Source organism: Chelmon rostratus, chromosome 6, assembly GCF_017976325.1.
Source record: "Chelmon rostratus isolate fCheRos1 chromosome 6, fCheRos1.pri, whole genome shotgun sequence".
NCBI classification, from domain to species: domain Eukaryota; kingdom Metazoa; phylum Chordata; class Actinopteri; order Chaetodontiformes; family Chaetodontidae; genus Chelmon; species Chelmon rostratus.
This window is the reverse complement of record NC_055663.1, coordinates 3,672,039-3,699,274: the sequence shown is the minus strand read 5'-3', so window position 1 is coordinate 3,699,274 and position 27,236 is coordinate 3,672,039. Positions and strand designations below refer to the sequence as shown.

Sequence of the window (27,236 nt, the reverse complement as noted above, 5' to 3'; positions counted from 1 at the left end):
TGACGGTGATAATAACATTGCTATTACATTTCTGCCAACAAATCTCCCTAAATCCTACACACTGGAGCTTCAAGGCAAGTCCTAGATGAGATTAAGTCATGTTAAGCAACTTCTGTAATGAAGTGACGATGCAGGTTCCTGAATCACCAGGTGCAGGTGTAGCGTGTTAGCGTCACCACACTCCATTCCTGCTGAGAAATGACTACCTGTCTCGAGGAGGAGGAGGAGGAGGAGGGAGAACCAGGGGGAGACTGGGCTCGGGCCAGGTGCCATTGTTCCATAAAAAAACGCGAGGGTTTTTTCTTAGGCTCCACATGAAGGACGGACAGAGGACAGTAACTTAGTTCAAAGCTTTTTAACTACTGTTTCGCATTGTTTTCAGAAATAAAACTATGAAATCAGTTTTGTTTGGAAAGCACCCTTTCAGTCAGCTTCATTCCCTCTGCTGTTCTATGCTAATGCATTAGCATCAATTGCTAAGTAATAGTAAGCTACACTGTACTTCTAGTTTTTACTCACTATAGCCATGTTCTTTAAGTTTCTCCTTTTTAATAATATTCCTATATCTGCACCTGTGCAAACAGCAAATAAAGTCACTTGAACTTGACTTAAATATCAAAGTTAGTCATGTTTTTTCTTCTGTCTTCTGTTAGTGTTACACGTTAGCTTAAATAGCTCGGTAGTCAGCTAGCTTAGATACTATTGAGATAAAAGTGCTTTTAGTAACAGTACTTTGATACAGTTAAAATCTCATTAATCCAACAGAGTTGGTTGGAGTTTGTATTTACATCACTTCAAAAAAACTTTATAGTCATAGCCTCTGCAGCCAAAATTAGCCACGGAAGTCTCCCATTGTCCATTTACTACATAAAGAGAAACTTCTATTCATCGCCTTCTCAAAACTGTACATCTTTTTTTCATTCACTTACCATTTAGTTTACCCGCTATTACGAGTTGCTATTTACATGCTTCCCACTTGCTATCACTAGTTTACACTATGAATGCTGACATGCTAAGCTAGCACTGCCAACAACCTGCTGGGGATACAAGGAAGATTTTGGCACCTAAAAAGGCCAAATTGACCAACAGGGCAACACTCCACAATTTGTGTGATAATCAGCTTTCTGTGTTAATGGGGAAATTTCACCTGTGGTCCGACTGGCTTGCCCTCAAACTGAGAGGCAAGTTGCTCGGCCCTCTCCTGAATACTAAGCACATATAACGGCATTTTATCATCAGATTGCAGAGGCATTACGGGCTCCTGCAGAGAGACAGATGATTCAGTCAGAAAAGGGATGCACAAGGAGGAAACTGTAGTTATTCTGTTGCCTTTTCAAAAACAAGCGTCTTTCCAAAAAGCTTGTCATTGTGGAAATGGTTTGTTACTCATTGTTTTCACAGCTCCAGCTGGCAGCCTTTAATTGATGCTGTAATGTAAGCCTGAGTGAGTCAGCTATGAAGTCAGGCTAACTAGCAGAAATACCAAAACAACACACTCGACTTGACATAAATAAACACAGGCTGGACAAGCTTCAGTGATCCTTCGAGTTCGATCTTGCTCTCGAAAGTAAAAACTTCCAGAGGAGGTTATTTCTCAGTGCAACAGAGAATGGTGTGTTAGAGTCTCAGACCTTTCTGGAAGAGCCCGGAGAGGACAGTTGTGAATGAGGACTCTCAGTCAGGTCACGAGACAAGTTCCACTGCTCTAAAAAGAAACTGGACGGCTTTTTCTTAGGCTCCAGAGAGAAGAGGAGAATGGTCAAAATAGGGAATTAGACTTAGGAGGATGTGCATATATACACCAATAGTATGTTCTTTACATGCAGTACAAGGCTAAGAAATGTATCCAATAACTCTTGAGGATGCAACATAGGAATCCATGTTCTCACAGGACCGTCCATGCATGGTGATCACCTTTGGTGGCCTATCAGGTTTGCCCTTAAACCTGGAGATCAGGCGCTCAGCCCTCTCCTGTATACCAGGTATATGAATGGGTCCTGGGTCTGTCAGGTGCAGCGGCTCCCACTCCTGACAAGGAAGCTCAGTTGAGACTTACTGATGTTTTTGGGTGGAGCTTACATGCACGAAAAGCCTGACTTGGCTGTTTGTTCCGCAAAAAAGTCTTTTTACAGCGACTCCAACCATTATCTCAAAAAAAAATAATACAAATAAAAAACACCAACCACAAAAACAGAGAGAGCAGTGACAAGCTGAACCCAAATCCATGCAATCATTCATTTACTCTACCCCGTATTTCAGAGGCATCTCGTAGTATTCAAGTTCCTCTTCCTCCGGACTTTTACACAAATGCTTGAAGGCAGAAATGAGCAGAAACATACAAAATTAACACTTTGGTTTGCATTGGGGATTAACAGATTCTTAGAAAAGGAGCTGTTGATTTCCGTGTTAGAGAACAGCGTGTCGTGAAGACTTTGATGGTGCCTCACAATAAATTAAAACTAACCGAAGTCCCCTGAGTCCACATGTATTTACAAGCCGTCACACTCCAACAACATACCCTTCAGCATGAAAGCAAGCAGCTCTTCTGATAATGACACACACAACCCACTCACAGGGAGCTAAACAATACTTTAACCTCTCTGGGAAGTTCACGTGGGGAAATGAAGCATTTTGTTTTTATTTACGCAACACAGAGGAGAGGTCAAAGCTGAGGTACGGCAGGCATAATTAGAAAGGGTGCTTTTAGAGAGCAAAAAGGGGAGCGGGGGGGTCAGGAGACGGGGGATGGGTTTGCCGTGGATTCGTGACAGAGATACAGATACAGCAGACTGTGCGTCACCTCTGAGTGAAGAGAGAGCGAGGAAGTGGAGGAGGAAGAAGGGAGCAGAATGGTTTTCTTTGGGCAGCTCCGAGAGCCCGAGCTGGACTGTTGGTCTGCACCACTCCTGGCCTTGAGAGATGAGGGACAGGGAGAGCAGATTCAGCACAAGATGATGAAGGTGAGAGTGAAAATGATGAGCTACTGCTGAGAGTAGAAATGCTTCACGCTCTTAATTGGTGAGCTAAACAGTAGGATAATACAGTGGAATGCTTTCAAAAGCTTGTTGTGCTTAACAAACAGTTTGGTTAATGGAATTAGTGTGGTGTCTCGACACACCGGCGCACACACAATTCACTGCACATACAATCCCCCGGCACTGTGATTAACCTTGAAATAAAGTTTAAAGTTTGATGTAGAGAAACTTTCTCCTATGTGAACATCAAAACATAAAGCAAAGCAGAAGATGGGTGAAGAAAATCCCACAGACAGCGCATGAAGAGAGATTAACTTAATGAAAAGAGCAGAAACAAACGTTTGCCAAAACGCAAAAATGACCACTGAACATAAGAGTGGCTTAAAGACTATATCCTGAGCCCTCTGTGTAGAGAGGTATTTAGGATTATCGAGATTTACTCTGCAGCTACAGGCTTACTGTGCAGTGAGAGGACATTTAAGAACGGCAGTGAATTAAATCCCATAAAACAGGAGAGTCTGAAGCTTTAAATCAATGCCTGTGCGGCAAATGCTTAATCTAGTGACAAGACAAAAAAAAGACAACTTTCAAAGCATCAGCGGGAGGACTGGTGCTGGCGCTGAACTGTGCTGACTCTGTTATTCACATGAGAGAACAGCAGAGCGGGGCGGCCTTGTGCCGAGCCTGGCGCAGCGAACGAAGCGCTGGATCTGAGCTCTCAGGGGGCCACGTTTCGACACACCTATGAGCCGGGTTGTTGGTGGCTAACAAAATACCAAGTTTAATTGTATCTACTTCCATACCGAGGGAGGAAACATGGCAGGGGGCGGTGAACTACTGGAGCTCTCTGGGCACAGGAAAGTAGCAGGAAAGGCAACAAGACTGCGGAAATACTGGAAGAAAATGCTTTCGACAGGTTTGTCGACACACACAAAGATTTTCTGGTGAGAAAAACATGAATGTAATCGGAGCTTTGTTTGTTTGGAAGAAACATACACAGGGTAACTTTAACTGGCTGCTGCTAACAAAAGCCGACTGTGCACCATTATGTTTATGTATACACGCTTCTTCTCAGCTATCATTTTGTGCTTCAAACATTGCAGCTAGGTAACAATTCCTGGCCTCTTTGCATTTTATGACCATGCATTATGTCACTGACTGTATATGTTTGCATTTTTTGCATGAATGAAGTCTTCTACATCTGACTAAACAAACCCATCATTCCACGGGCTTGCCACTGCGCGTTGCAAATATATAATATACAAATATAGAAATCTGCATCTGCTTGCCGCTGACCTGATTCAGTGCAACTGCAGAATCATGTTTCATTTCTTATTTGTAACAGAGTCTAAGCTGTTTGTCATGAGACCATCTGAACACTCCCCATATTTCATGGATTGATCTGCGTGGGGCTTATTTGGTTCTCAGTGGATGTTTTCCAGAATCTTGTATAATGAGCTCAGGAAATGTTGTCTGGCTTGCTGAGGCTACCTTCCCTCCCCCTTGCTTCTGGATCGAAAGGCCAATCCATCTCTATCTGCGGGGGAGAGGGGGGGAATCTGAACTTTATGGGATGTGAAAGCAGTCGGAGGACTACCAGGCCAGCGTAGCTAACCATACCTGCTCCCCTCTGTTGGGCAGTGTTTGACACTTGACCATTTCTTTGTAGCGAATGCTCAGCTGCTCCTGCTGCTGTGTGCGTCTCTGAACCAGGACAGGAGAAGAGGAGAAACCATGACGGTGTCACACTCTGGTGTGTCTCTCACAAAAAAAAAAAAAAAAAAAACACACACACACACACACACAAAGGCTGCACAGCTCTTTGATTGAGAAGTTAAAAACACTCACACAGGTTTTGTTAAAACACACAACAAGAGCTATTGAGTGAATTTGTCCAAATGTCACACAACAGATCTGCAGACTGTCTACAGAGAAGGTGACGCTCACACAAGTGCAGGACAACACAAAGCAGCTTCCCCCACTATGACACACCACAGGGACATATGGTTAGACGAGTCTAGTTGTTAGTCACTATGGGGATAAGGTTCCACTCTTTACCTTTCTCCATGCGGGGACGGGTGCCAGGTACACTGGCTCATTCACAGGGGTTTGAGGCAGGGTAGGGGGCAAAAGGCAGTCCAGATTGGGCAGAGACTCCCCCTTTGAGGTCAGATAAAGATGAGTGACAGTGGGGTTGGCCAGTAAGAGGCCCGAATAACCATGCAAGGCATCATGAAATAGTCCATGATGGGAGGTGGAAACAAGAGAGAGAAAAAACAAAGAAGGAAGTGAATCACGGGTGGATGGAGTCAGAGTGGCTGGAAAACATGTATTCAAAACAAAAAAGGAAATGACAGAGAGTCATATGAAGATCATGCTGAGACAGCTCTGTAGTAATAGCACTTACAGACATTACACAGTAAATGGAATGCAGAAAGTACATCAATAATAGATGGAAAGAGAGGAAATACACAAATTGTGTGCATAAAGTACCTCTAGCCAAGCAACTGCTACACTGTGTAGACTTTATAAAACCTCAAACCTTCCCCACAAATCTAATAATTACTAACTATTAAGTTTTGTACTAAAATAATCATATAATCAGCTATTTTCATAGAGTTCTGATGGCCAAAACAGAAGCTTTAATATGTAAAAAAAAACATCAAATCAGAAGCAGCTATTCCAAGACACACAGTGACACACAGACATTTTCTCAAACAGCATCAGTTGAGAGCAGTCTTTCTCTCCTTACAACAATACTGTCTAGTGTCCCTGTGGCCCACTCCTCCCTCCCACTCTCAGTAGCAAGCAAACCAAAGCTCTGCGAACCAATTCACCCGAGCCCTCCAGGCCCAGTCAGCATTGTGAGACCACCTACACGAACCGGGAACAATAACCAGCCTGACCAATATTAGCATTCTGGACCTCAGCTCATTAATACCGTGGCCTACAGCTCGTCCATCATGAGACTAGAGGCCCTGCCTCACAGCATCAAATCTGCACATTAATCAAAATATTCTTTGAAAGGAGAAACAAACCGCAGTGAGTATGCAAAAGTGATCTGAGCCCCTGTCACGTCCAGACAGCCTGAGAATCACAGAATGAAGCACGCGACTTCCTCCATACCTGTCGCTTGAGTCCTGTGTGCTGCGCTGGAGCGTTCTCCTCAAACTTGGCGAGCAGCTGGGTGGCCATGACCTTGACTTTGTTGTGGTTCCCCGCAGCGGAGGAGTCCATTTTTCTCTCCGTCAGGATAGCTGGGACAGACGACCTGTCGTCACGAGCGCTCCTGGATGCCTCCTCCTGTGAGAAAGAAGAAAAACAGCAGAATGTTTGCCTGTTGCTGTCAGTCTACTGGGCTTAATTAGCCTGATCTGGTTGGACCGCCTGCACAAAATGATAATCAGAAGCTCAACATCTGAGACGCTTTGCTGTCAGAACCACTCACATCTTCAGACTGGCTGGTTTTCCTTCTCTTCCCCAAACCGTCAACATCCTTCTCTTTTTTGTCCTGTTGATGACACATTGAGAGCTATTTTAACCCCAATGACAACGATGAAATGCTATTTTGATGATTCAAGAAGCATTTCTCAGACACTGACCTTTGGATTTCGCTTCCTGGAAATTGCTATGCTCTGACCAAGTTTGCTTAGGAAGGAGATGGGAGATTTGGTGCTTGCTATCAGTGCTGCCTTCTCCTCAGGACTCAAGTTGTGATTATCTGAGCAGAAAACCACAAAGAGAAAAAAAAGGAAGATTAAAAGCATAAAAGCATGAGAAGGCACTTTAAATCCTCTCAGGATTATGGGTAATTATGTTATCACAGCATCTGTGAGAAGCCAACACTTCAAAAAGCATACTACAGAAGAAGCAGCCCTACTGCATCACCCACTCTCACCTCCAGGTGGCACTGTGTCCTTAAACATCTCATAGAACTGGCTGAGGTACATGACCATAGAGAGTTTGTCTGGCTCCACCACAGAAGACATCTCCTTGCCAGTCATGCAGGGCGAGATGCCAAATTCCCTCTCGGCCACGTCAAAACCCAACTGGTTGTTCTTCTCCTGGTCCCGCTCGTCCAGGGAATCAAAGTCGCTGAGTGCAGGAGGAAGAGGACAGATTCTCACGGTGAATGCAACGACAGAGATGAGGGACAAGCAGAACAGGCTGAAAATGAGTCATCCAAACAGTCGTAATGTCCGCTGCTTCTGTAAATGTAACATGAATTTAGCCGCCGTCTGATATTACATTGGATTGTGATTCTTCTGTTTGATTAGCAGGATCTGAAGGCCAGAATGATGATTAATATTTGTCTGTGTACAAAATAAGAGAGAATGAAAAATGACTGGCTTTTGCATTGGTGTAGCTGTGTTGACTGCCATTTTACAATCACAAGCAAAGTGAACTTTGCACCATTTTAGTGACTGAGAGATGACTGACTTTCATATTTCAAATTTGTTAGCAAACAGCTGCTTATCTCAAACACGGAACAACATGATCATTCATTTGAGGTGAGGTACTGTCCAAGTCCAACTCTCCTTTGAGCCCTGTCTCGGTTCCTATCAACTCCTGAGGGAAATATCAGCTCTTTAGCTCCTAAATGCTCCACTATGTTCACCAGTTGATCGCTGACTTTGCCCTTGGTTTTTAGAGCTTTTTCTCTAAAAACAGCCGCCTGTCGTGGCTGGAAACAACCATTGAGAGTAGTCAGTTAAGCAGAAACGCTACCATGAAGTGAAAGACACTTTAAAGCTTAGTAGAACTAAGGGGAGTTACACAGTCGTCAGTATGAGCGACTCCTTTCACATTACAGTCATTTGAAGTCCATCGTTAAAGTAAGAACATTTTGAATTCCTTTAATACAATCCAAATACGATGACTGATGATCTCCTCACGTGCACTGTGAATTGAAATGACATGCCTACTACAACTGATCATTCTTGATTATCCTGTACACCAAATCAATGAAGAATATACCAAATATCTGTCTCTGTGTTTTTTGCTGAGTCAGCAAAAGTTTCAAAAGGGAGGGGAGCAAATCTATATTTTCCGTCCAAAACTACCCAACAGCTTCGCATATAAGGAAACTAACTGACAGTGAGCCCGCATTAAACACTGATCAGGAAGCATTTCTGGACAGCAGGCTTCTGAACTTCTTGTGGAAAGCATTACTGTAAATGTCATTACACTGCAGCTGAAAACACCATTAACAAGGGCCATCAATACACCTCAGCTGCACATGCAGTCCATTTAAAAGCATTAGCATTAGAACAACAGGCGCAAAGTCCACCCTCCACTCAACCCCTCTTAACCATCCGTCTTGTACATGTATTCACGGGAACGCAGTTTTCCCATGGCACCTCCACTCATCACTCTCCCTCCCCGCCTCCCATCATCTGGCCTATTAGAGGCAGCAGAGCACAACTTGGTAAAGGTCATCCAGGACACACACACTAATAGCTTATAATGTTAATTGCCATGTTGCCTCAAGAGGGTAAGAAACTACATTAGACAATGCGGATGGAGACTGTGTTGTTTATAGTGCGTATGAGGTTAAGGAGGGTGTTTGTGTGTGTGTGTGTGCGTGCATGCGTGCATGTGTGTGTGGGAGGGAGAGCAAGGATATGAGGAGGGCTCCCTTCAGGGACCCAAGAGGCCATTATGACTAGTAGCTGTCACCTAATTTACAGTGATATACGACTCCAAACCAAGGTCCCAACCAGACAATAAACATCACTTGCAACCAACAAGTTCACATAAACACAGCAGGCCAGTCATTCCAGGCACTGCAGCAGCTTTAACCCTTTCACTGTAACCATAATGGAATACACTTGACAGAGTTTCTGCATGTATTCCTCTTATACTCACATGAGATCCGGCCTGTATCGGTCAATGAGGGCGCACAGAGCCAGGCCACTCTTCCAAGACATAGTCAGGTCCGTTACGTTAACATTCCTGTACCCCTCCGTTTGCCTCTGGCACCAGTTCAGAAGTTTACTGGATCGAGCTATGGATTCTGGTGTGGCAGAATGAGAAAAGTATAGGCTTGATGTCAAAGCAGCAGGTTGAACAGAATCCGGATTAAACATGGAAAGAAATATAAACTGTTTCTGGGCAGCACTACACATCTCTTGCTGGGCAATCTCATGGCCTTGGTCAGGCAAGACTGAGCACAGTATCATAAAGTTTTGTCATCCATGGCTTCATCATCCATGTTAGTACCAGTTTTAACCAGCCAATGAGGAAGTATTACTGTGCGAATGTTCTCATGAACCATGAGAACATTTTTGCTGATGTAAGGGAGGAAAAGGATGCAAATGAGAGGTTAGGAGAAGATGCAGAACCGACAGGGAATCTTTAAATGTTGAATAAAACCAGGGAGCTTGAATGAGAGTATCAATGACCGAGTTAGTACACGCAAAAATAAATTAAGAGGCTGCAAACAGTCCATCCACAAGTTCCATCATTCCACAACTCATTGCACATTATTCATTCATGAGTACATAGCAGGTAAACTTCAAAATTGTTAAAACTAGGAATCCCTCAAAAGCAACACCGTGTATTTGGACTTTGTGTTACCTTGCAACTGCTTGTCAAGCAGGCAATTGTCTAGAGTGAAAATAGTTCATTGTTACATTTCAGCAACAGTGATTGCAGCAAAAAGCATGTCTTTTAAAACAGTTTATAGCCTCCTCTTTAAACATGGAAAAGATACAAACCATTCCTGGACAACTTGGGCGTTGACGAGTTGATCACATTCTCAATTTCAATGCGCATTTCCCTGGACTCCCCTGTGTCACAGAGGTGCCTCATCTGCAACATACGCAGAATTACAACATATGAAGAATTACATAAAGAAAACTGGCCTTTCTTGCCATTAAAATGAAGAAGAATAAGTCTAAGATGGCACCTGCGACTTGTTGGCTCTCACACTCACCTGGCTGGGCTTGAGGAAGTTAAGGCTAATGTTGGGGTAACGTGTGGTGGGATCCACGCTGTACTGGCTGAAGTTCTTGCTGACGTTTTCTGGTGTGGTTTGGGGCAGTAGACGGTATATACTCTCCCTGAAGCAAAGAGGAAGAAATGAAAGCTACTCCCATGCACTATGTAAGCAGAGTTGTCTTGGCGGGAGGAAAATACAAAGAGAAACTATGGCAATAGATTAAGAAAACATATAAATATTCTTATCAAAAAGTCACATTCAGTTCTTAGGACAGCCTCTTGTCCCATTAGTACTAGCAGAGGTGGGACTGATGCTTCAAATCAAATACAGGCACATTTCCTAGTAAAACACTTAAAGATAAAAGGGTGTGTTTGAAGAGGGAGAACATGAATGTGTGTGTTTCTGCGTGGCTGTGTGTGCGCGAGTGAGTGAATGTGAGTGCAAGAGGAAGGTCAGTGTCGGTGTGTGCGCGCCCTCACCTCTCAGCCAGCACCTCAAGAGGGGTTTTTCCCTGAGCCCAGCTCCTCACCATCCAGCCCGAGTCCATGGCTGCCAGGAAACCTCGGGCGATGCCGGTGCCCATGGGCCAGAAGGGCTGGGGACAAGTGCAAACACCACATTCAACAACCAAATATGGCCACAGAAGAACCACGAATATACTTTACCAGTGCAAAACAGTAATGGTCTCATAGAAAGCTTGAAAACCTTCTGCCGTCTCTCTCACCTCCAACAGGCTGTCGCCCACGAGCGCCACCAGCAGCTTGTGACCATTGCGTTGACGCACCATGGCGGCGTTCTCTGAGGCGTACATGCAGGTAAAGTCGAACATGGCTACGTCGGGCTGGCCGTAGTGGTTGATGGCAAAGTCTAGAGTGGGCAGCTGGTGGTTGGTGGAGAAATCGGCAGCCTCACGGGCATAAGACAGCAGGGCGGCCTGATCCACGTTAGCCCTGGACAGCAGCAGCTCCGTGTCCGCATAGTCCTACAGGAGCGATAAGAGGGATTAAATTAAAAGAGGCATTCAAACAAAAGCAGAGATGTCCAGAGAAACGTGATGAAACATATAACAACTGGAACGATCAGCAGTTCTGAAAGCAGCGAGAGTTTTCAAACAAAGCTATAACGCAAAGCTGACTCAGCGTCTAAAAGAAATGTGTTGGCAGCTATCACAGAAAGCTAAAAATGTGGAGAAACAAGCGATGAGACACGACAAGCTGTCCTGACACATGTATGAAAACAACAGACAAGACAAGCCGAGTCTGTTATTGTGTTACTGCAGTCATGCCGCGGTCACTTGCCAAAGAAAAGTCAGGCTGTTGCTCCTCGTTGGTTTGTAGGCAGTTTGACTGTTATACATTTATAATCATTATCTGCTGACACAGCGTTTAGCACAAGTATTGTTACCATGGTTAGCTGTAGTTTGATACACCTTGTGTACTTATTTAGAACAATGGCAAAAACTGATGACTGAATGTTTGCATGCAATACTAATGCCAGCCAAACTCCCTGTCCATGGCTCTTGATAGATAACTAATGTTCTTAGCTCAGCTGCACATAAAGGATCAATCCTGGCAAATCAGACAACTGAAATCTTCAGTTTCAGCCACAATTTCTAGGATAAAATGTTACATTAAATATAAAAAGACCTCTCTAAAAGACCTCAGACTACATTTGGAGGTGGTCTGGCTCGCACTGTGATCTCATCTCAACCACATGTAAATGCATTTAAAACTTTGCCATGCAGTCTGTGTTTGTAAAAGGTCTGTCGGCTCCAACAAACTTGTTTGCATATTTATTTCTGATCACAATGCTGGCACAATCAAAAACACTGAGAACACAGGTTAACACCAGGTGTAAATACAAAGGTTGTAATGATACTATAAATCAAATATCCTGATACAGATTGCTTGTTAACACACGGTGGAAATAAGGGCCAAAGTGACTCAATTACACTGACACTGCCTTCATCCGAGAAGTTATTCAAGACTATGTTCAGTATTCTAATGTAAAATAAAGAGCAACTGAAAGCTCATTAAATCAAAATCATTAAAAAAGATTTTGTGAGAGAGATATATGATATATGGTGATGATGACATAGTAACTGGTGTAACTGAAAAAACAAAGCACCAGTATGACAAAAGAATAACATATCATTATATTTAACACTAGGTAAGTACAAAATCTTGAAAAAAGAGCCTGTGACCTAAGGTACAACCTGAAGTTACAGCCCCTTTAAGAATTCACTGCGCTACAAAGCGGCCCAAGCACTTGCAGTGGAATGAAGTGTACTGCTCACAAGCCTCTCCAACATGTAGCATCAGATCACTGCGTGCTTTCAAAGTGACATGTTTTCATAGAGGGCGGCGAGAGCCACATTCTTCCATCTTCAAGCTCCCTGGCTGTCCAGTGCCAGGCCGATGGCGGTGATGGTGAGTGAGGGGAAGGGCAGGGGAGTGGAAGATATGAGTGACGGTTGTTTTCTGACTAGACTCACTGCCCTTCTGTCATCCCTTCCGCCCTTCCTCTATCCCTTTCCAAGGGGCAGGACAGAGTCGATTTCATTGCTATAAAAGGATCTGTCGTGGACTTTGTATTAAAAGGGAACTCCCAGAAGTTACTACACCAGTAAATTCTGACTTTTCAGTAGCATGTGCCTGCATACTCTAAATCCCCTCTAGCATTAGACTTCAACGTACACCAAACCCGTATTAATGTCATCAGTGCACCATGAAAACACACACAGGCTTGCACACACATGTACAGGGACAGCTTATACCCAATGCAATATGCAGAACGATCATGCTTATCATTCAGACAGCTAAAATTATCTGAAGATGAGTCATGACTGTGACTAGGGTTTGAAAAACACTAATTTAAGAGACTTTTAGGGCAATTTAGAATCCAAGGGCCACCACACAATCACAGTGCACCTTCAGCTATGTTTGAACATGAAGACAGACATGCAAAAAGGGTTTTTCCGGTTTCCTGTGGAAAGTGGCCAAGGAAAGGAAACCACCAAGTATAGTGAGGACACAAACACTCAGGCAGTGCGCTTGAGTTGGCAGTTTGTTCCTGAACACTGTTGGCTTGGTTAGATCATTAGTGCGATACTGGGCAAAGACAGAAAGAGAATAAAAGAATGAAAAAGACAAGAAAAACAAGAGAGGGACAGACTTCTGATGTTGTCAGTCTGTGCGTGCATACAGTATAGCTTTTATGTATACTACAGAAGAATGGAAGGAGATTCAACTATTGTCTCACACACACAGAGCTGCGCTCGGGGCTTTGATCACTCACATTCAGAATGACTCCTTTCTCCAGCAGGCTCTGTTTTTTGGCAGTCATCACAAAGTAGTGCGTGTCATCCTTGTAGTAGACAATGTTTTCCAGGTCAATACCTACAAAGCCCGAGAGAAAGACGTATTGTCACATACCAAACAACGATTTTCCTTCCTTTCCTATTGCACCAGCTGACTGTCATGTCATCATTAGGGGAGAAATTACACGTCTCAGAGCACATGAGCAAAGCCCCGGGGACAACGTCATGTCAGCAATAAACTGTAGCAGGATTGGCATCAGACCTGATGTTAAGCGTTTTAATTGGATGAGCTGGCAAATTCAGGACTGTGATCCAAGGGCAGACTGTTTACCTTCACTGCACCAAAACATTCCCTGGCATCCACTGCCTCCAGGAACTGGTTTGTGGATCTTACAAATCCAAAAAAACCCCAAAACTTATTACAGTACATTTAAGAAAAGAACAGAAAATCCCATACAGTACCTGTTGCTTCTCTGAGGTCTTGAAAGAACTTCTGGTTGAAGATGAAGGCCACCCCGCTGATCTCCTCAACCTTCGCCTCTGCTGTCGTGTTCCTGTTGATGAAGTTAGCAGTGATGGCGATGGCGAGCTTGCCCCGGAATTCCTTACGCCGAAACCCTGGGGGGAGGCAGAGCTCAAGGTCAGGAATCAGAGCGCCCAGGCCTGAGCTGTGAGACCATACATCTAAAAATATTCCCAAACAACCAGATGTTCTGTATCATGACAACATAAACAGCTTCTAGCTTTGTGATTGTAGTTCATGGTTATCCCAGAGGGAGCCTGCTGCTTCCCCTCATTGATGCAGCAGTCAGTAGTACAGAGAGGGGTCATGGTACTCTACTCCACAGGGGTTCCCTTCGCCAGTGTGGCTGTGTGTGAGGCCCCAACGCTCATAGAGGAAACAGACAGCCAATTCAACAATTCCCATTCTGCTGAGAGAGCCGGAACGCGGCAGCCAGACACAAACAAACACACACACACACACTGATGTGCACAAATGTTCATTTATACATGAGCAACGGAGTGAGGTCAGGCACCCAACCACAGCTGTACACAAGTGAGATCATAATCGTTCTGACTAACCTCCAAGTTCGCTCAGAAAAAACAAATAGTCCTGTTCGTGCGTTGCCAAGTGTAGTCAAGGAAAAACTGCATTACTCATGCATTTCTCCCAGTCAGTGCATGTGGACTTGCCTGGTAGCGTGTTTCTCCTTCCGTCCGCTCCAATGATGACATCAAACTCCAGCTCATTGACAGGGTGTGTCCTGGGGTGGACCTCAGCCCTCCAACCTATCCCTACGAAAAAACATGTGCAATCAGACAGAAATGCCTCAACAGAGCCAACTTAGAGCCTCTGACAGATAGTTCTCTAGTGAAACACATGTTCAGTTTCCATTCATTTTTCTTCAGCTCGTCTGGCTAGTTGGCAGTTTGACTCACTTACTTTCAGTCTCTTGATCTTCCGGAGGCTCAATTAGACCCTTGAACTCTACGTTTACATGGATCTCAATGCCCAGCAGGAGAGCCATTTTGAGCAGCATTAGCTGAAGCTGACGGATACCTACAACACAATACAGAGAAGGAAAGAAAAACTGAGAACTACAGAACCCAGAAATGCATCCTCCGCTGGCACACAACACATCTAATCACTTCCTGCAGGTAAGTATGTCATGTATAGTATATTAGTGGTGTAAGGACAGGAAAGCAAGATTTGTCACGTATACTCACTGATATGATCGATAGCACCAGCACAGAACTTTCCATAGAACTTCTTGGCCCCAAGGCCCCTGAGGTCCTGGATAGTGAAGGGCCATAGGTGCAGCACATTGTTCCTTGAGAAGGCGTCTCTCTTCTCCAGCAGCACCACTTTGGCCCCCAGGAACGCCAGCTCGATGGCTGTACGTAAGCCGCATGGTCCCGCACCAATGATCAGACACTAGGTACAGAGAGGGGATGGTATAGACCAGTTATAAGAAAGGCATCAACCATACACATTCACATTCGCCCACCTGTTCAGACTGCACCCTCACACACCACACCAGTACTTCCATCTCAGTTATTTTATAACCTGTACCTGCAGTCATTTTTGATGACATCTGCCTCTTGTTCTTTTTAATTTTTTACTTACTGTAAGTTGCTTTGGACAAAAGCATTTGCCAAATAAAATGAGACGCAATACATGAAGAGACCTCAAATTTATGATGGCAATAGCTGATAAGCTAAAATAAGCAAAGCTAACTTAAGCAAAGATAAGTGAAGCTAAAAAAAAGCTAATGTAGCTTAGACAAGCTAAGCAAAAACAAGACAACATAACATAGCATAACACAAGGTAACATAAACTAAGCAAAGATAAGATAACTTGAGCAAAGATAAGACAATATACAATAATATAAAACAGTTAAGACAAGCTAGACTGAGATAAGACAACATAACAAAACATAAAGGCAACATAAACCAAGCTAAGATAAAGATAGGTCAAACTAAAATAAGGTAATGTAGCTAAGGTGAGCTAAGCTAAGACAGGAAAACATAAGATAACATAACATAACATGATGTAACATAAAAGTTCCATCATTAACTTAGCTAACTTCATTTGTAAATTATAGTTAAAAGCTGCATAGTCTTTTAATTCAATAGTACTCAACTTTTTCAACAGAAACTTTTCAACAAAACAGTACAGCTGATTTATCAGCCTCAGCCCTTATTTTAGGGTCAGGTGTCCCTGCAGTGTCCTCTCAAATGATGCAATCACACGCCGGTCTGGCTGGTAAATATGAGCATCACATTACATAACTCCTTGAAATCAAGGATCAAATTTTATCTCCTACTGAACTGAAGCCACCAACAAGCAAAGCCGCTCTTAAATGACTCATACAGTGCGCGATGATCCGGGCTCACCTTTGAGCTGGCACAAGCGCGGCCCTTCTTGTATTCCTTCTGGCTGGCCCTCTTGTCTAACTTTGCCCAGAGCGCCTTGGCCTTCCAGTAGTTGAGTTTGGACTTGAGCTTATGATAGAAGATCCTGGACTCGGTGGGCTTGACGTCCAGGTGGTCGCACAGCTCCTGGAAGGCCTTGAGCGTGCCCTTGCAGGTGCTCGCCTGGACGAAGTTGTCGAACAGGACGTGGGACTTGTTCACCCCATCTCCTCCAGCTGCACCGCCACCTCCATCCCCCATGGTCCAGACTCACACAGGGCTGTCAGGGCCCTTCACCCCTCAGGCAGGGGTCTCTGGGTCCAGCCCCAGCCCTGGAAGATGCTCTCTGTGTTGGGGGGGGGGGCTCTAACTCCCAGCCTCTGGCATCTTCATTCTGTCAGCGAGAGAAATAACACTCAGTGAATCATAGAGGATAATTCAACCTTCTGCTACAAAACAAGATTACAGCTTTCAAATGCTTGAATGATACAATATCAATACTGTCCAACCCAACATAAACAAAAACTCTAATTAGATGCAAGGCACTAAGTAAAGATTGCCTTTTCATGAACTGAGCCCTGATTTTCTCTAACGAGACGATCACACATACGGTAGCCGGTCAAACAAGCAACCAAAGCAGCAACTGAGGATAAAGACCAGGTCATTTAAGGTCTCGCATTCGTTGTTCTGCAGAGACGGAACTTCTAACAACTTCCTATCTGTGTAGGAATGAGGGTGCCGGACACAGTAAGGGCGCCGAACCCACACAGAGCCAAACAGGAAACACACGGGGCACATGTGTATATGTCTGTGTGGCACGGATCACTCTAGACAGACTCCAGACACAGGAAAAAGGCAGTTCATCCCAAAACACTGAGACAAAACACAATCCTCGTCATTCAAGGAAACAATCTGGCAACAGAACAATGTTTCTAGAAGCCAGCCAGTACAGAGCATTTCATCCACTGTACGTGCTCCCTGGTTTGCAATGGCTTCCCGTGTAAAGATTTGACTCGAGCTGTTCTTCCACCTGCTATGACTTGCAGCAGCGCGGCTTTATGAGTTCTGCCTTTTCACCCCCTGAGGGATGAGATCATTCCTGTTGTTTGGCATCTGGGGCTCAGCTGTCATGACTGGAATGTCTCGACAATATTTAGGAGCATGAGCAGCTTTTAAAAGTCAGCGTTACTCAAAATCAAGTAAAAAAAAAAGGAAGATAATGGAAAGGAAGAGGATGAAAGAAAAACTGCAAAGTGCTATGAGAAAAGTGGTAATACTGACTGCAAAAAACCCTTGTTTGATCCAGTCTATATGCTAAATAACACATTTTCAGCCAAGCAGTAGCTCTGGTTTGCACTAGCTCCCCGGGGCAACGATGCAGGAACTTGCTTTGCTTTTTAAGAGCTTCACAATGGCTCAGCAAATAGGATACGTAACTCTCAGAAGTTTATTATGTCAGGAGAGATGTTTCATCTTGTTTTCAAGGGGGTCTCTTGGCTAGCCTGGCTCCATTGACAGCAAAATCTACCAACCAGCACCTCACTAATAATGTGGTATTACCTCAGTTTTTGGACAGAGCTTTAAAGGTGATGGTAGGTAGATTTTATTACCTTTGCACAGAACCAGTCTAGCAGTTTCCCTGATTCTAACCAAAGCCAAATGAAGCTACACTTCATATTTACTGTACAGACATGAAAGTCGTATCTATCTATTCAGCAAGCCTTTTACAAGAAAGTGGATTAGTGTGTTTCCCAAAATGTCAAACTATGCCTTTAAGATTATACAGTGTGTGTATGTGGAAAAAGGCTCATCCGTTAAGACTTGCATCAGTCATTTCCAGTGCAGATTATTGTAACACTTCATAATCTCACTGATCAAGAAACAGATTGTCAATAATGGAGAGATTAAACATTTATGTGTGGGACTTAATCTTTTACTTTAAGGGCTGAATTATCAATCAGGTGGAGACAGGACTTTTTATGAACACACATCAGTATTTACACTATCTCTCACTTTCTCTGTAAAAGCTTGAGCTTTGTACTCCACCCTCCAGGATGTTGAGCTAGTTCATGAAAACCAATGCAGTCCCAGTCCCAGTGGCAACACATGATGAAAAGGAGGCAGGTACAGAGGTCAGCTGGCCTTCTTTACACACCCTGCCAACTCCTCAGTGCAGTGAAAACAGCAGGCTCTGGGTTTGGCTCTGCCTCAGTCAGTCAGGATCAGGGCTGAAGGGTGCAGTGCCAGCACAGACGGAAAGGGCCTCTTCCAACACAAGCATTCAGATAACCCACTGCATCACATCCTCCGGGAGTGAACATTCATGACTTCACAGCCACCTCAAAAAAACGTTAAAAACAACACAAGCTGTAAGGTCCGTCTGCACCTGCAGCACTTCTGGTCTGTGGTCATGTGTGTGCACACTCACAAGAAATCCTCTGTGACAGAACCAGCCGCAGCATCATTTTAGTAGATCATATGCAAAATACAGTCAAGCACTAGCTCCTCTGTGTGACAGTCAAAATCAAACAAACAAAGTAGGGATCCTGTGATCGATTGGGTGTCACAGGAAACAACGTTCATTACAAATGACCCAGTGGATGGTGCTTAATTTGCTTGTCAATAATAATGACTGGGGGATCGAAAATAGGCAAGGCAAATACATAAACATCTCTCGAACTGTTAGCAGGCATCTGAAGCCTTTTCCTGTTTATCTCCAAAAGGATGCAGGACGTCGCGGCTGACTGCAGAGCAGACTGAGGCGCAGTCAGGCTTGCAGCTTCTTTAGTGTGTAGCAAGTCCTGGGAGGCCGGTGAGATAGACGGCAGGTCAGGGTTATTTTCTACACAGATATGGGCCGCTGTCAGATTCATGTCAGATTCTCAGGAACTGTACTCCTAGCGTGTGGCACCACATCCACGCAGTGTAAAACTGCAAGAACAAGCCACGAGATCAGAGATCAGATGAAGTGGTAAGTGCAACTAAACTCAAGCCTTGTGGTTGTTAATTTTTTTCTGGAAGAGACTGAACACATTTAACTTGGGAGAGTGTTTCAAAATATGAAAGGACATAACAGGTCCCATTAAAATAACCCTTTACTTTAGAAATCAGTAATAGGAATGATCATGATTTTAAAATTTGGAATAGCTGGAATCAAACAGTTCATGTGATAATTGTTGTCGTAAATATGTTTTCCCTTGTTTCACTGGTGCCTGAGAATTTGTGGTATATTTGCTTAAAAGCACAACTTAAACCATTGATAGATGATCAAAATGGTTGCCAATTCACTGGTCAATCGTCTAGTTGTTCCACTAATTGGTGAGAGACAGGTGAATGCTTTTACAGGGTCTCTCAATCATATGAGAGTGAGAGTTTCTGTTAAAATCTTTACGACCTGGAATCAGTCTATAATCTGTATGACATCGGCTGACAAGTTATTATCAAGCCCAAAAAGCCAGACAGGAGCATCTTAAAACAGAAGTTTGAAACTTTGGCTTGATGGTTTTCAACTTCATGACACAAGTGAAGAAAGATCACAGTCAATCAGTCCTGAGAGTTTTATGAGGCAGGGTAGGGGGACGCAGGTCATCTCAAACTCTCAAAAAGAAGGCAGATCAAACAGCAGGAACTGGCTGGGATGGTCTCAGACAGGCAATAACTCACTTCATGGTCGAGTCAAACCTTTTTGTCAGGCTCTTGCGATGCTAGTCACCCCATTCATAGCAGGGACAAAAGTGATTCCCTCTGTGGGCTTTTCATTTTACGGTAAAAACGCAGTTTATGGCGACACGTCAAAGGCCAGGCATGGGAGATGAGAAGATACTGTAACCTTTATGACACACATCTGAGGCGGCTAGCAGTAAACATCCAACACGCTCTGAAGTCTTTGAAGAAAATGGGTGTGCAACTGACATGCTGTGTCACAGTGTGTGTGTGTGTGTGTGTGTGTGTGTGTGTGAGATAGCCAAAGATTGTGCAGCTCAAACAGGTCAGCTGTGATGTGCTGCACCCTGATCCATCTTAACGACAACAATAAACCTGGTTTATAATTTGAGTAATAGATGCCCCCTGCAGAGACCCATATGGCCACTCAACAGGAACTGTTGCACCGTGTGTTCCTGTTAGGCAGAGACTGGTGACAGGAAGACCAAGCACATGAGGGATTATCACACTGATAGTACTACACCTAGATTACTAGATTACCAGAGTACAAGCGTGGCATTAATAGCATCAAGTAACCAGGGATGTCAACCAATATTCTAAATCAAGTATATATAGGAATTGGAAAAAAAACACACACTCAATTAAGAAAATTTAAATTCGAAAAAGCAAACCTTCTCTTTTCCAGCAATTAACTTCTTTTATTTAAAGTCTGACAGATTTAAATCAGGTGAAAATAACTCCAGAGCTAGATGTGATAATATTCCAGCTCTACTCACCATCTCCCCAGCTGCTTCACTGGTGCCCGGCCTCCCTCCAGATTCAGTCAATTTTTTTAGTGAAGATTTAGCTTGTGTCACGTTTGAGTGAAGTGCGTTTTACACTAATAAAATTGCTGTTTCTGTGAATGGAGACTGGTGGCTTTGGCTGTTTCTGGTTAAACCAAACGGATGTTACTCTTTAACAAAAGGGCATATCTGCAGGGACTGTTTCCATAATGTTGTCACTATGACAACACTAAGAATAACAATCTGAGCCTGTAAATGGCAAAAACAAATACCTTTAATGGATGTATGCTGACTGTGCGTAAAAGCCCAGAGAGATTACATTGCAGCCTGCTTCATGGCTACCGGCTGCAGCATTTTCACTCAATACTGACATATTTCAGACATCATCTACATTAATCAATTAGACACAAAAACACAGTAAAAAGGGTCCATAATCAGATAATATGTGAGCGGAACCTCTTCCGTTTCCAGGACATGTGGACCAGCACCAACTGGTGCAACTCTTACACACAACTCGTCCTGTATACAACACGCACATATCAAATGATATCTTGTCAATTCATCGTGGCACTTGTCAATAAAACAAAACTGGACAGTCTCTCCAAGAGAAATGCACAAACTTTTTTTTGTTAAACGCAAGCCAGTGTATCTAAGTTAGTTAATGGGGAAGCACTCGCAGTGATGAAAAAGGTCAGTTACAGCTACAAACATGCTAAACTGGATGAGTTGGGGAGCCCGACAAGCAGCTTTCACAAATCCACATTCCGACAGAGACAGTGTTATTAGCTGAACCTCAAGCTCCAACATATTTACTACACCATTTAATGTGGAACCAGCTGTATCCTCCAACCTACAACATGAAATCATTGAGCTGCAAAGCAACGACCCACTACTGAGAGCAGCTCTTTCAAAACTGACTCCTGCAATGGCTCAGTTCTACTCAACACTGGCTGACTCAAACCTTTAAAACCAGCTGTGAGTAGCAGTAGCATCATCATCACCACCACCATAATCATCATCACTACTATCTGCATTCAGACGCCTCGCCAAAGAGAAGCAGTTCCAGCCATCACAGAGGTTAGTGTGAAACATGTGTCAAATAATTTAGCATGGCCAGGGGTGCCGCCAAGAGGGGGCCAGGGGGACCAAGGCCACACTGATACAATTGCTGACCCCCCCAAGCAAGGACCCCTCACACCTCTCCCCACCTTTGTATGCATAATAAGCTTCTCAGGTGCTGCATTGAGTATGGCCTCAGAAGGATGTTCTAAAAATTGAAATGGCCCTTGATGGGAAAAAGGCTCCCCACCCCTGTCCTAGTTCCTTCTACAATACTACAATTCCAACCAAAAAAACAGCTCTGGCTCCGACGCACTCAGAACCTTCAGACATCTGGATGAGCTGCAGGATTTCACAAATTCACACAAGAATGACACACATAGCATGCATGCAAACCCTTACACACCCAGCATCCCCCCAGCATGCATACAAGCATACACGCACACACATAGCATGCCTTTGCTTTTAACCCGTTGAAATACATCATCCCCTAATCTAAAAATAGAGACAGGCACTTGGCTATATCACAGCATTGCTTTTCTGTAATGTAAACACTGTCACTACCAGTAGCAATAAGTAACAGATTACAAACAAGAACTGATTTCAAAACTCGTAGTGGCTTGTGTGCTTTGCTTAGTTATTTCACTGCAAGTTTGTTTTGCCTGCATGTAGTTTAATTTTCATTCCAGGATCAAAGCCACAGGCCTAAAAAAATAAAATACATAAAAGCAACAGAGATGGGACAATAATATGGTGTCCAAAACAACAACAACAACAGAATACCAAGGAGGATCAGCGGAGGTTGGTGTGGTGCTCTCTTACTGCAGACAAGGTCAGAGGGAGAATAAACATAAAACCTGTCAGCCAGAGTGGCATTAACACACATCTCTTGGATTCCAATCATGCATATTGAATCTCTTTGAACATTTTGCACATTCCTGCATAAAACTGTGCAACTTTTTCATTTCAATAGCAGCCATGTTGTAGACATTCTTTTTCCCTGATTTTTCCTGCTATTGTCAAATTTCATTTTCCTTGTTATGCTTCATGGTTTGCAGTACTTGCTTTCATCATTCTTTATATTTTCTCACAATATGTTTATTGTTTTGTACCAATATACCAAGACAAATTCCTTGTATGTGAAAACCTTCTTGGTAATAAATGTGATTGTTATTCTGAATAACTGGGCTGACGGCAAGCTTGTGTCTGTGTCAGTGTCTGTCCTGAAATAGCAGGTTTGCCCTCCCTCATTTTGCCGCTCAGGGATGACTGATGCTCAGAGAGCACCCTGGGGATGAAAGCAATATCTCGGCCCGTCTCCTCCTCTCATCCTTCAGGAGACTTGGCAGAAAGCAGCAGAGTGCAGGATGCAGTGTGATCTTTCTCCCTGAGCAGTGGATATCTTTATAGTAACGGATCATAAGCAGAACACCTCTAGTAGTCTATCAAACTTACAGCAGACCACACCTGATTTAGCAGCTCTTACTGCATGTCATAATAGCTGCTTTGACTGTTTTATGTATGCTTATTTCTTCCTGTTTGCCGTAAGAACACTGCAGCTTTGTCTTTGTTCTTGACAGTTAATGATCACTTCAGCATCATTATGACAGTCACTGGAGATGAGCATATTACAGTTTGACTACGGTGCTAATTACAGAGAAATGCAGCAGCAGGTGTGATCTATTCAGGGGCGGCCTGCTGGCTGTAAATAGACCATGCTGACAACAAAAGTAGAGTAGTTAACTCTTGTTTCCAAGTTATTTGTTGGTCATTATGTGTGCAACATTTAGGCTATCGGTTGGGAAAAGTTATTTTACACAATTATCTTGTGAATGAAAATGCTGTGAAATGAAGGCAACTTTTTAAAAGAATGAGCTCTCCATTTTAGGAAATACAAATATCACGGGGGCGGAGGACACCTGACCTCTGGAGACAGATTGATCCGGCCCACGAGCAATTCATAAATACAAAATAAGCAACTCAGAAATACAAAAACAATCTCTACACAGCAACAACTGTTTGCCATAAAAGAAACTAACTTAAACAGTAGACTAACACATCCTTCGGGTGGTCCCTGAACACAACACGTTCATAGCAATTACACTGATGTCACCTTGACGTGCATCATGGCGAGCGTTGTGTGTCTGTGGGGACGCTCAGGTTTTTCATTCTGACAGAGACGGTGTTATGCAGCTGAGTTTTGTGTTGAGAAGCTAAAACCTCATTCAGAAGCAGACCTTTTGAAGGAGAGCCTTGTTGCTGCTGTGGAGTGCTGTGTGAGTTTGTCTGGAATAATTCATAGAGGTGAAGGAAAACCTGTGTGTCTGAGTGATTTGACCATCATGGTGGACATCACCAAGTAGTTATAAGAGCTGAACCTCTGCAAGAACAAAAGCCTGTTATGACATCTGAACCTGCTGCTGAGTGTGAAAACTCCTTCAGGTGTTTGGTGAGAGGCTTCAGGAAAAGGAACAGTAAACAAAAGGTAGTGAACATATTTGCTCTGCTGTTTAATGTGGAAGCAGCTGATGTATCTGACAACCCACAACATGAAATCACTGAGTTGCAAGGCGACAATGATCTAAGCTAAGCTAACAGTGTCCTGGCTGTAGCTTCATTAATGTGGTGACAAGAGTGGAATTAAACTTATCATTTTCTCTCGGAAAGATGGCAGACTATCTCTTTAAATATCTGCAAAATAAGATAAGATGAGCCTTCATTAATCCCACAACTGGGACATTTGCAGTGCTACAGCAGCAAAGGGCTAGATAGAGTAATAATAATAATAATAATAATAATAATAATCACTAAAAAAGCAACATAACTTAAGTAAACAATATAAATTAAACAGACAATGGTTGAATTCACAATATTGCACATAGGAAATACTGATATCGGCCAGTAGAGGTGGGTGATATGGCCAAAATCATGGTATATGCAATTCTACATTATGGCAACAGTATATATATCACGGTACAGTAATTGTTATAGAAATTCAATTAATAATTAATTAATGTAAGCACACCATACCGTACTTCATCACATCTGATCATTTTCTTCTTTTACTTGGAATTTATCTTTCAAAATGAAAGCTCTAAGGTTCCAAATGAGAACATGCATTAAATCCACCAGCTGTCGCTCTCACATGGTAAGCAGTCCTGTCCAAACCACTAGACTGATCCATCGCACTGCCGCCCGGAAGACACAACAGAGACACTGAAGCCGTTTTCTCACATGAACTCCGGACGGTGTCCACAGAATCTGGACCACATATTGTCCAGAGTTGCCCTCCACACATATTGTCTGAATCAGAGCCCTCACTTAGATAAATACTCTGGTTCAGGTGAGGGGTTGCCCCTGGCCCCCTCAGCACATGAAGCTAGAATGAAAACAATCATTAGTTGCAGCCCTACTTATCTTGTACTCAAACAGTTATCTTGTACTCAATAACTGGGTAAACTGGGTACCAATTATGATATAAAGTCTGAACCATATACGGTCAAAGTCCCGCAGAGAGGTGATGCCATTCCTCATCAAAGGAGCCTGAGTGTGAGTGTGTCTGCCCTGCGCACAGCTGTGCATAACAACTAAGGTGCAAGCAAGATGCAGGAAAACAAGTCCATTCACAAAATCCTGCCGTTTCCCACATACTTGAGAGCATCGGGCTGTGATTTCTTCAAGCAGATTCTTTTATTCATATTTCAAAAGGGCTTAGGCTTTGTCAGGGATGCTCGTCATTACTGTGTCTGCCTGTAAACCGTAGCTGTAAACAAAAGACGAAAATTCAGAGCCTCGGGTCAAAGTCAGGGAGGTATTATCCAGAATCGAGGCTATAAACAGTTTGTCTAAACCAGGAGATCAAAAACTGGTAGAAATACCTTAAAATGAGAGTAATAATGGCTTGTCGCTCCAGTGTCAACAGAATAATAATACACGTGCGGCTTAAGTCAACAAAGGTGAATGAAAAGGCCTGTTCTGCTCTTTGATATGTTATTGCCCAGATATGTTATTATTATGCCCCCTATGCAAACCACCGCGCTCAGTTCTGCTACTCATACATGTGCACGGGACCAGCCTGCAGGAGTGGAGACAGTTGTGTGTCTATCCACATCGGCAGACAAAAGCCTCAGCTCGCAGGGTACACAAACATTTGATGACTGAAACTCAACTTGCTTCTGGCAGGGGCCGTCTCCAAACCATCTGGCTTTTGAATCACTTCAGCTGCCTCTGACAGCCTCGCTGAGTGCTTCATATTAGCTCCCACAACTGATACAGATTTCCAGCGACTCCGGCAACAGACCAGCCTCTGAGCCAGTAAACATGCGAGCTTCATGTTGTCCTCTCTTTAACGCTAAACAGACTGACACATTAATACTCAGCGCACTGGAAAAACATCATGTTCTCAGTCAAATTCACCACGTTTGAGGCCTCCTGGGACTCAGGGAACCAGGATTTAAAGGCCTCTGCGTTGCTGGTACCATGTGTCATCTTCTCTGTCTGTCCTGTCAGACTACTGTAAGCTTCCACTGAAGCATAAATGATGAAGGGTCGTGGATTCTCTCTATTGCTGTATGCAGCTGAGCCAATTTAAAAGCGCAGCCCCAGTACTTTTCATTTGAATTCTTTCCATCTAACAAGAGAAGAACCTTCATACAAAAGCAATAGTTCATGTGGATAATAAGTGGTTTCACCAGTTTCACTACCTACCTTTCGACAAGAGATACACTACAGTGTGACATATACGTTGCACATGCTTGAAAATAAATGACTTAGGGCTGCATGTTTATACACGGGGGGGTGAACAATAGAAATTTGAGATGACCCTTAAATAATGAGTCATTTTATGAAGTGATGTCTGCCCACAGACTCTGTGGCCTGACTTTCAGTTGTTACACTGCTTGTTGCATGTTTATTTGCTTAAAACACTAAAAAGAGAGCAAAAGCACTGTACAGATGATACTATATGATCAGTATGAATTGAATCTAAATTATACTGTATGTACAATGATAGAAATTTAGTTTAATTTGAATGTAGCAGATGTGTTTTGTCCTTGCAATTTATCATTTTGGGCAAATGTGATGAACTGCTATGCTTGAGGGTGTTTTTAGAGATGTCAACCTCTGTAGCACCGGTGCTATTTGCAAGTATTTGCAACAGTTAGCGTACACGCTGGGAGAAGCCAGGACCGACTCCACTTGACCTCCTGAAATTCTGTCATCTTAAAGCTTAAAGTGATTGTAGGTCAGAAGTCGTACTCTAAAATTAATGCTGCTCCAAGCAGGTCCTCAATTCTGCCCAAAAAATAGAGGGCTGAATCTGAGCCCCGTTACATTTCTGAATCTATTATCAGACTCATTCCAACCATGAGAGTGGGATTTCAAATGGATTGGTTTCGATGTATAAAAAATCCCAGCCACTGGAAAAGAAGTGAAAATCTCCCTCTGAGAGGACTCAGGGGAATATTTCCTGACAACAAAGAGTCTTTCTTATGAAATTCATATTAGAAGCTGCTTCGAGGGAGTCTGAGCCTGTGCCCAGACCGCTTGTTTACGGGTGTCAAACACAGTCGATTAGC

The 27,236-nt window shown here is 43.5% G+C and overlaps 1 protein-coding gene across 12 annotated transcripts in view; it reads right to left on the bottom strand.

The window, feature by feature from the left end:
- mical3a (microtubule associated monooxygenase, calponin and LIM domain containing 3a) overlaps positions 1-27,236 on the bottom strand; it is a 64,188-nt gene that overhangs the window by 28,463 nt on the left and 8,489 nt on the right. For 8 of the 12 annotated variants that reach the window (XR_006006917.1, XM_041939787.1, XM_041939790.1 and 5 more), the window contains exons 2-17: positions 16,136-16,547; positions 14,966-15,173; positions 14,682-14,798; positions 14,432-14,533; positions 13,700-13,855; positions 13,216-13,316; positions 10,643-10,900; positions 10,398-10,513; positions 9,913-10,039; positions 9,695-9,788; positions 9,555-9,584; positions 8,844-8,991; positions 6,874-7,070; positions 6,578-6,696; positions 6,424-6,486; positions 6,102-6,278 (exon numbers count right to left, since the gene is read on the bottom strand). Coding sequence is in view for 11 of the 12 variants with exons in the window: in XM_041939787.1 (XP_041795721.1) it covers positions 6,102-6,278; positions 6,424-6,486; positions 6,578-6,696; positions 6,874-7,070; positions 8,844-8,991; positions 9,555-9,584; positions 9,695-9,788; positions 9,913-10,039; positions 10,398-10,513; positions 10,643-10,900; positions 13,216-13,316; positions 13,700-13,855; positions 14,432-14,533; positions 14,682-14,798; positions 14,966-15,173; positions 16,136-16,414 (2,292 nt within the window). In the remaining variant the exon portion in view is untranslated. Of the gene's footprint in view, positions 1-206; positions 309-1,147; positions 1,262-1,631; positions 1,737-1,914; positions 2,029-2,247; positions 2,311-2,800; positions 2,912-5,033; positions 5,136-6,101; positions 6,279-6,423; positions 6,487-6,577; positions 6,697-6,873; positions 7,071-8,843; positions 8,992-9,554; positions 9,585-9,694; positions 9,789-9,912; positions 10,040-10,397; positions 10,514-10,642; positions 10,901-13,215; positions 13,317-13,699; positions 13,856-14,431; positions 14,534-14,681; positions 14,799-14,965; positions 15,174-16,135; positions 16,548-27,236 lie in introns of all 12 variants that reach the window. The other 4 variants (XM_041939789.1, XM_041939798.1, XM_041939797.1 and 1 more) reach the window with 2 other exon arrangements.